The sequence below is a fragment of the Cyanistes caeruleus genome, chromosome 3, assembly GCF_971803275.1.
Source record: "Cyanistes caeruleus chromosome 3, bCyaCae1.hap1.1, whole genome shotgun sequence".
Taxonomy (NCBI): Eukaryota; Metazoa; Chordata; class Aves; order Passeriformes; family Paridae; genus Cyanistes; species Cyanistes caeruleus.
Genome location: NC_141703.1, coordinates 98995399 through 99004096, shown reverse-complemented (window position 1 = coordinate 99004096; position 8698 = coordinate 98995399). Strand labels below are relative to the sequence as shown.

The 8698-nt window shown below is 56.4% G+C and overlaps 1 protein-coding gene across 3 annotated transcripts; it reads left to right on the top strand.

Annotated features, from left to right (window-relative positions):
* Nucleotides 1–105: 105 nt before the first annotated feature.
* On the top strand, nucleotides 106–8456 carry IL18BP (interleukin 18 binding protein). Of its 3 annotated transcripts, XR_015285136.1 has the most exons (10): nucleotides 106–1077; nucleotides 1540–1602; nucleotides 1811–1876; nucleotides 2114–2243; nucleotides 2362–3704; nucleotides 3791–3924; nucleotides 4107–4217; nucleotides 4855–4989; nucleotides 6281–6470; nucleotides 7411–8456. XR_015285136.1 is itself a non-coding variant. In XM_086883372.1 (5 exons), the coding sequence occupies exons 1-5, from the start codon at nucleotides 1304–1306 to the stop codon at nucleotides 2546–2548; spliced, it is 456 nt and encodes a 151-aa protein (XP_086739498.1). In that variant the 5' UTR covers nucleotides 1164–1303; the 3' UTR covers nucleotides 2549–3316. The 3 variants fall into 3 exon arrangements, 1 of the variants encoding a protein (XP_086739498.1); XR_015285135.1 differs by lacking the exons at nucleotides 106–1077; nucleotides 3791–3924 and adding an exon at nucleotides 1164–1313 and having other exon boundaries at nucleotides 2362–2488; XM_086883372.1 differs by lacking the exons at nucleotides 106–1077; nucleotides 3791–3924; nucleotides 4107–4217; ... (1 more) ...; nucleotides 6281–6470; nucleotides 7411–8456 and adding an exon at nucleotides 1164–1313 and having other exon boundaries at nucleotides 2362–3316.
* Nucleotides 8457–8698: the final 242 nt, after the last annotated feature.

The window sequence follows — 8698 nt, the reverse complement described above, 5'->3', positions numbered from 1 at the left end:
GACACGGCCCTGGGTTTTTCTTTATCGTCTTCCCTGCAGCAGGGCAGGGCCATGGTTCCTCCTTTCATCTCTCCCAGGGGAAGGATATTGTGTAGATGATGACCAAGCACCCATCTGCATATCCTGCCCACCTCTTTAACCCTGTAGCATCCAGAGCTAAGCTAGTTAGTGTTGGTGGGAGCCAAAAGGTGTCAGAGGAGATGGCAGCTGCCAAGGGGGCTGCCTGGCTCATCACTACCCATTGGACACTCATGGTTGCTGGAGGGAGGATGCAGACACTGGCCTCATCCCAGCAGGAGGCTGGGAATGGATTGCACTTGCCAGGTCTCTAAGATAACACTTCTGTTCCTGTCACCTTCCTGCTGTGCTGGGAACGGATAATAAAACTCATTGGGAGTTTAGCGACTTTTTTCCAAGCCTTACCAGGGTCTGTAACTCAGGTGGCTGTTTCTGCCCTGTTGCTGTGCCCACACTGGCTCCCAGCCTTGGCACTGCTGGGGAATGGGGAGTGGGGGCTGGCCCCTGGTTTTGTCACCAGCGAGTTGTCGAAACCACATCTGCTGTCAAGGGGCTGGCTCTGGGGTGGGGGACTGCTGTGGGACACGGAGACGGCTTCCCACAGCCAAGAACTAAATTCCTGGGGGTTTCTATCCGCTGTTGTTCTGCATGGGCTGGGACACCGAGGGGCCAGCACCCAAGCTCCCCCAGCAGTGTCATACTCAGTCTCCTGGGTGCTTCACCCTCCTTCCTCCTGTGCAGACCCTGCCTTGTCTCTGATCCCAAAGCATGGGGGAACAAACCAGCATGTTCAGAATCCTGTGACACTCAGCCAGAGCCCCCTGTGGCTGACACTGCGGGGCCCAGCTGGGCCCCAGTCCTCCATCCCTGGGGAGCTCATGGATGGTCCCCCAGGGGCGGGGGGGAGATGTGGGGCGGGGGAGGGGTCATGGGATGCGGATCACGGGAGTGCCTGAGGGCTGTGTGTCCCCAGGTGCAGGAGGCATGGGGACACTAGGCACGTTCAGGGGGCTCGGGGACGTGGCTGCACAGGAGCCATTGGCACAGATCACCGTCCAGGTGAGGGTCCCCGCGCGGTGCCGCCGCGCCACGTGGCCGGGGCCGAGGGCGGCTCCCGGTGAGTCACGGCGCTGCCTCTCGCCCCTCCCCGGGCCGCCTCATAAAGCGCCGCGGTCCCGAGCGCCGCCGCCCCGTGTCTGAGCCACGGGCTCTCCGTGTCCACCGGAGCGGCGGGTGCACAGCCTTGAGGGACGCTAGCCGCGACTTGAGAGATTCCGGGAGGAGGATGCTGGGGGGTACGGGACTATCCCAGACTCGGGGGGTGCTGGGTGGATACGAGGGTACGGAATACATCGACTTGGGGAGTCCTGGGGGGAGCATGCTGGGGTTGCCATGGCCAGCTGGGAGGATGCTGAGATGAGGACGGGACCATCCCAGGCTCAGGGAATTCTGGGAGAACCACCCGAAGCTCATGGGGAGCATCCCTGGGTGCCCAGCATTGAGCTCCATTTTTGCCTGCAGAGCTCCTGGGACGCCCTGCCTGGATCCTTCTGCTCTGCTGGAGCCTGGCTGCTTGCTGCACAGGTAAGTGGGGGTTACTGTGGGGCTGGGGAGCTTAAGGCTCGGGCCTTAAGGACACTGAGCTCTATGCCCCTCAAGAGGCCTGTTCAGGGTTCTGGGGATGAGCATTGCCCCCGTCCCTTTATGAGACCCTGCCTGCTCACCCACTACAAAAATGTGGAGTCTTGGGATCACTCTTGGCTTCCCATCTCACCTCACTCTGCTCCCCCAGGTGCCATGGCCTTGCAGCCACCCCGTATCACCATCTTGCGGATGCCAGCAGAGCTCCCCCTCCCAGGTGAGAGACCCTCGGGGGCATGGCAGGGCCTAAGTGTGAGGAGGCTGCAGTGGGGGTCAGCTCCTGTGCCAGCCTCCAGCAGACACAAGGTGAATCCTCCACCCGCAGCCAAGATTTCAGGGTGCTGATGAGGTGGGGGAATGTTCCCCTTAGCTGGGGAGGGGAGCTGTGCGTGTGCCTGGGGGGCACTGGGGACCCTCGCGGCCCTCCTGCCCTTCGCGCTCCCTCCGGCTGCAGGCGAGAGCGTGACTGTGTCGTGCGAGGCGTTGAGTGGGCTTCCAGAGTCGACGCTGCTTTACTGGCTGGAGAACGGCTTCTTTGTGGAGAGCCTGCACCCGGATGGGGCTGTGCGTGAGGGGACAGTGCAGTGAGTATGGGGACAGGAGGCCTGGGGGGCAGTGACAGCGGGGCAGCCCCAGTTGTGGCAGGGCCTCTGGGCCTGCCCGTCTGGACCAGATATTGATTGGTCCCTGCTGGCTCCCCAGAGAGGAGCTGCAGGCCTCGGGGCTGGCCCTGCACCGTGATCTGCACTTCAGTTCCTTCAACAAGCAGTACCTGCACACCAACTTCACCTGCGTGGTGCTCAGTCCCCTCGGTGTCGACACCAGGGAGGTGCGATGGCCATCGCCAGCACTGGCCCCCATCACTGGGAAGAGTGAGGGCCTGGGCTGAGATGGAGGAGCAACTTCAGTGCTGGGTGCTGAGTGAGCAGCCTGCAGTGCAGCTCCCTGCTCTGACAGCCCCACACCCACCACTGCATGCACATGAGACACCTCCAGGGAGGCCCGTCTCTGTGACGCCTCTGCTTTGGGGACTGCATGGCCCCACATATGCTGGCCCCACTGTGAGTGGGGCTCCTGGTGCCCCAAGCCGAGTCAGGAGCGCTGCCTGGGCTGAAACCAGCCCTGCCCATAGCTGGCTTTGGGACCCCAGAGTTTATTAAAGTACATCAAGGTTTCCCAGTGTCACCTGCATCCCGGTAATGGTGCTGCCCAGGGGTGTAGAGGGCACATGTGGGGGAGGGAGATAAGGTAGCCCTGGGGTCCATGAAGTGTAGGATCCATTCCTGACCCCCTTCCTGCCTAGTGAAGGGCTAGAGAGCCACAGTACTCCCAGTTATGCTCAGGGAATACCTGGCACAACAGCTGTGCCCTGTCCTGGAGGAGAGTGTGGGTGGAGAAGCCCTGGAGTGCAGGCACCCCAGAAGATGGGCCCACCACATCCCTCTCTGCACCTGGGGGGGGTTGGGACTCTTCCTCAGCATGGCATTGCTGCTCCGTGGGGCAACCCCTGTAACCATCCTGTGCTGGCAGGATACCACCTGCTCTTTATTGCCAGGCCCCTTCTTGCTCCCTCAGGTGCTTGTGGGGGGTGTGACCCCCTGGACTGTGGGACAGGCTGGGGAACAAATCCCAAACCCTTTGAGCAACCCCTGGGCTATGGGCATCACACTTCAGGATGCTCAGAATGTGGGAGGGATAGGGATGGGGGTGGGGGGGAGTGGAGAAGTCTCCAGGTGCACGCCCCATGAGCTGCCCTCAGCCCAGGGAGCCACAGGAGCCCCCTGGGGACACCCCAGTCCCACAGTGACTCTTAAGAGCTAGGGGAAGGCAAGCAGTGGAGCAGCCACCTGGGCAGGGACCTGCACCCCCTAGCCTTGTTAATTCCAGACTCCATTCCTGGGAGAGCCTCTCACAGACCCCACACACAGCTGCATCCTGACACCACAGCTGCCACTCAGCAAAGGCCTCTGTCACGCTCAACCAATGTCCTGGGGGCAGTGACACTACGGCCAGGCTGAGCACAGATACCTGCCGTGCAGGACCCTGTGCGGGTATCTCCATGTCCCTCATCCTGTCCTGCTCTTCCCCTGACGCTGGTGGCTCCATCCCTGACCCCTTCTTCTTGCCGCAGTGTGATGGCAGCAGCACACTTCTCACTGCACACCATGGCACCCAGCCCTGCCATGCCATCTCACGCCATGCTGCGTCATGCTGCGGCACACTGTGTCACACTTTGCTGCCCACAGACCCTACTGCAAACCACAGGTGAGAGCTGCTCTGAGATGTGCAAGGCTGTGTGTCCATGGCATGCCCTCCCCACCACCAAGATCGAGATCTCCCTGTTCTGGCAGACCTGGTGGGACAGGACTGTTCCCTGCCGCAAGTCCCCATGGCCCAGCAGTGGGAGAGACTGTCTTGCAGGGACATCACCTTTCACACAATCACAGTTGTAGGTGCTGAGCACCGTTGGAAACAGCTGGAAGAGGGCAATTTCAGCAACCTCAAACATCTGGAAAAGCAGGATGAGGACCTCCTTGTCCTTATGGGACAAGTCCTTGGTAGGGACACTGTAGCAGGTCTCTGACACAGTGCCAGATTTTTCCCCAGCCAGCTCCCGGCACTGAGCCAAGAGTGGGCTGCTCCTGGGAAGCAGGGCAGATTAGGGCTGATGCTCTATGGCACTGGCTGTCCAGCGTCGAGGGCAGGAGCAAGGAATGGGAGAGGTCTTCCATGTGGCTTCCAAAAGGGATTCATTCTCTTGAAGGTTCCAGGGATGAAAGACAAAAGATACAGGGGTACGTGTAAGTAAGGGGGAGGAGCAAGGGGAGTGTACAAATAATAAACCAATAGGGAAGACTTAGGCGAAGAGCGCAAGGCTGGGTTACACAATACATAAACCAGTGGGTAACACAAGGGGAGGAGAGTGGGGCACGTGGTCCAATGGGGCTTGGAGGAATAGGGGAATTCCAAAGGGGACAGTCCAGGCAGGGTGTTGGCACAAGGGAGGATTGACAACTTAATGGGAGGGAGACCAGGGAACATTTGGGAACAAGGGGCAGGTATCAGGGTGGACTGGCAACCGGGGTAGGAGGGCACAACTGGAACTAAACTATTAATAAGGGGGAGTGGGGATACAACTTAACAATACAGGAGGTAATTGAATCAAATATAATGAACAAAAATGCACTGCAACAGGTCTCCATCATGAAGATGACATCCCAGTTGAAGGGCAGGGTGCCCGTTTTCCAGAGGGAAGTGGAGGTGGAGCAGCCAACATGGATGGGTTGGTGGTACTGCAATGTTCCCATGGACACAGTAGCAGCTAAGAAGGTGGGGGCCATGTTCCATACTATCTCCTTGATGAGGTGGAGGTCTTGATGGTGTGGGGGGCTGCTGGTGGCCAGGGTCTTGGGGCCAGCAGATGCTCCATGGCAGGCAGAGCCACCCTGAGTGAAGCCCCGAGGTGCTGCAGTGCTGCAGACAGGGGAGCAACTGGTTGCTCCATGAGTGGCTGGGGAGGTGTGGCAGCAGGAGCAAGGTCAGGTCAGGGAGGGTGGTGGGGCCAGGGAGGGGCTGCAGAGAGACACAGGGCAGGCTGAGGGAAAGCACCCCAGCTGCATCACAGGGCAGAACCTCTCCTTGACACATGTCCCAGCACTGACCCAGACACTGATGCCGACACCAGCTGAGACCTGCTTTGCTGTGTCACCCACCAGGAGCAACCCCACTGGGATCCCAGCCAGCAGCATGTCCTGGGCTTATGGGTGCAGGGTGCTCCTGACCTGGGATGCAGTGTTTGCCCCAATCCCCATCATGCTGCTGAGGATGGTTTAGGCTGTGGCTCAGGTCAGCAGCAATGCCTCTCTCTGGGGACCTGGGTCTGCACAGCAGGGCACAGCAGACTTGGAGGTTCAGAGACAAAGCAGGGGGACCATGGGGCCAATGCTGATGACACTGGGATGGCAGCCTACAGCTAGGCACCCTTTCAAGCCAAATGAACCCCCAAGAATTTATCATTTGTGGCTCAGCCACCTCTGGCTCCTCCTATGCAGGCAGCAGTAACTTGGCCATTCTCACCCATCACCCCCATGTACTGGTCAGGTTCACATCCATCAGGAGCTGGGGCCTCCCCAGACAGGGGGCTCCATCAGCCAGCAGGGAGGTGGACAACAGCCAGATATGGGGGGATGTCCATGATATGAGGTGATGAGGGGTCAGAGGGATGAGAGTTTGAGGTGCTGGGGACACCAAGGAGGAGGGAACCTGGGTCTCACTGGGATGGCACATAAAGGATTTGCTGTAGTGGGAGAAATTCAAGCAGCACTACCCCTGGTTGAGGGCAGGAATCTAGCTGGGGAACCCTGGTGAGGAAAAGGAGACACTGTCCTCTTGGGGCAGCTGGGATGAGGGGTAAGCTCTGGTGGAGCCAGAGAGAGCCTGGCCAGGGCAGCCCTGGAGGCCAATGAGGAAGGAAAAGTAAAACCACAAGGCTCCTGTGCATGCCTTACCGTAAATTAGTCTGGTTCTCATTAGTGGATTCTTCTGTTTACTGTGACATGTGGATGTATCCATGTGGAAGCAGCACACCTCATCAGTGACCACGGGTATGTCCATTCTGCAGCAGGAGCACCTCTGAAGGAAATGTGGCCCAAGAATAAAACCATGCTGGAGAAGGTACACCTTGAAGCATCTGTGGCTGTGCTGGACGTCATGTTGGAACACCTCAAAGTGTGTGGCCATGCATAAACCCTCAACAGAGCAGATATACCCCAGGAGGCACTTCAGCCATGCAGAAGGCCAAACTAGAGCAGGTATATGCCCCATCCCTGGGAAGGTTCAATGTTGGATGGGACCTGGAGAGCAACCTGGTCAAGTGGAAGGTATCCCTGCTCATGGCAGGGGGTTGGAACAGGATGAGTTTTAAGGTCCCTCCCAGCCCAAACCATTCTGTGGTTCTATGATTTTGTGAAGATTTGTGGACATTTTATGGGAATTTTATGGATATTTCATAGGAGTAGTAGATATATCTATAGATATTTCATAGTCCATAGACTAAAGGAATTATATCTGTGCATGATAGCTAAGGGTGGGAAGGGGCTGGTGGTGTATTGGATACCACAGGACCTGAGAATGTACCATGTTGGGTGGAGGAGAAGTTCTCTTTCTTCCCTGGGGCTGTGGTTTGGATTTTTGCTGGAGGGAGCATTGATAAACCAGGGATGTTTCAGTCAATACTGAGCATCAAGGCCTTTGATGCTCCTCATGCTGCCCCACCAGCAAGTAGGGTGGGGGTTTGAAAGGAGTTGGGAAGGGATATGGCCATTGGACCCAGCTGACCCCAGGCATATTCCCAACCACAGGTAGTAAAACTGGGGAAGGTTGGCCTGGGGTGTCCACTGCTCAGGGTAGAAAGTTGTACAGACAAATCCCTGGCTTTAAGCCAGGTGTCACCAACAGAATTTTGGGGGCTTTGATCTTGGGACGGTTTAGATGACAACAAGCCTACTGGTGACAGACTGGCTATACCTGTCTCAGAGGGAAAAGGATCTTTGTGCAGGACTTAGTAGGGCATGTTGAATGAGCCTTAAATTGGATTTGAAGGGGGAAGGGGATGAAAACCAGGTCACTTGAGATAAGCCTGGGAGTGGCTTGACACTGTTCTAAGGATGGTCGTTCAGGCTACCATCTCAATAGACACAGGAGATAGAGATCCATGAAGCAGCGAGAGTGCAAGTGTTATTGATGTCCCAGAAACCATGGAAGATCCTGAGAATGGCCATTCAGGAACTGGAGCTTCTCTCCCCAAAAAGCTGCAAAATCCAAAAAGGCATCAGGACTGATAACCCAGTGCATCTGCCCCAGTGCCTGCAGCGTGGACAGCAAACAGGAGATCCTGGAAGGCATGGTGCAGGAGGAAAACTATGGCATCGTTGCCATCACAAAGACATGGTGGGATGACTAGCACCACTGGAATGGTGCAATGGATGGTGGTGAACTCTTCAGAAGGGACAGGCAAGGAATGAGGGGTGGTGGGGTAGTCCTGTATGTGAAGGAGTGTTTTGACAGTCTAGAGTTTGACAGTGGTGATGCAAGTGTCGAGGGTTGGTGGGTAAGAATTGTGGGGAAGGCCAGCAGGGCAGATAGCCAGGTGGTAGCTGGGTACAGATCACCTGACCAAGTCCTCATGATGGCCAGCCCTTGTCTTCATGCGGGCTTCAACACAGCAGACTTCTGCTGAAAATACAATCCAGTACAGAGGAGAGAGTTCAGTAGGTTCCTGGAATGTGTGGAAGAGATGTTTCTGACACAGCTGGTGAGGGGGCAGCTAGGGAAGGCAACTCCTGGACATGCTGTTTGTGAGGAGAGAAGTTCTAGTGCATGGTGGGAGGCCATCCTGGTGACCTTAAAAGGATAGAATTTTTGATTTTTGGAGCAGTAAGGAAGAGAGTCAGCAGAACTGCCACCTTGGACTCCCTGAGAGCACACTTTGGTTGACAGAGTCTCTCAGGAGGCTGTCCTGAACAGCAAAGGAGGCCAGGAAGGCTGGACATGCTGTAAGAAGGAATCTTCAGGGCACAGGAGCAGGCTATGCTAAAAGAAGAGCCAGAGCGAGAAGAACTTTGTCTGGAACTCAGAGTAAAAAGGAGAGTTTATGACTTTTGAAAGAGACAGCAAGTCAGGAAAGCAACAAGAATGTAATGAGGTTATGCAGAGAGAAAACAAGAATAGAAGCCTATCTGGCCACTGCTGTAAAAGACAATAAAATAAATGTTTCTATACATACATTAACCTAAAAATGAGGGCTAAAGAGAATTTCCTTTATTGGATGGCTGGGGAAACCCAAAGACAAAGAATGAGGAAAAGTCTCAGGTACCTCAAAAGGTGACAGAGCAGACCATTCTGGGTGCCATCATATGGCACATGCAGGACAACCAGGGATCAGGCCCAGCCAGCATGGGTTCATGAAAGGCAAGCCCTGCTTGATCAACCTGGCTGCTGTGACAAGATGACCTGCTCAGGGGGTGAGTGAAAGGCTGTG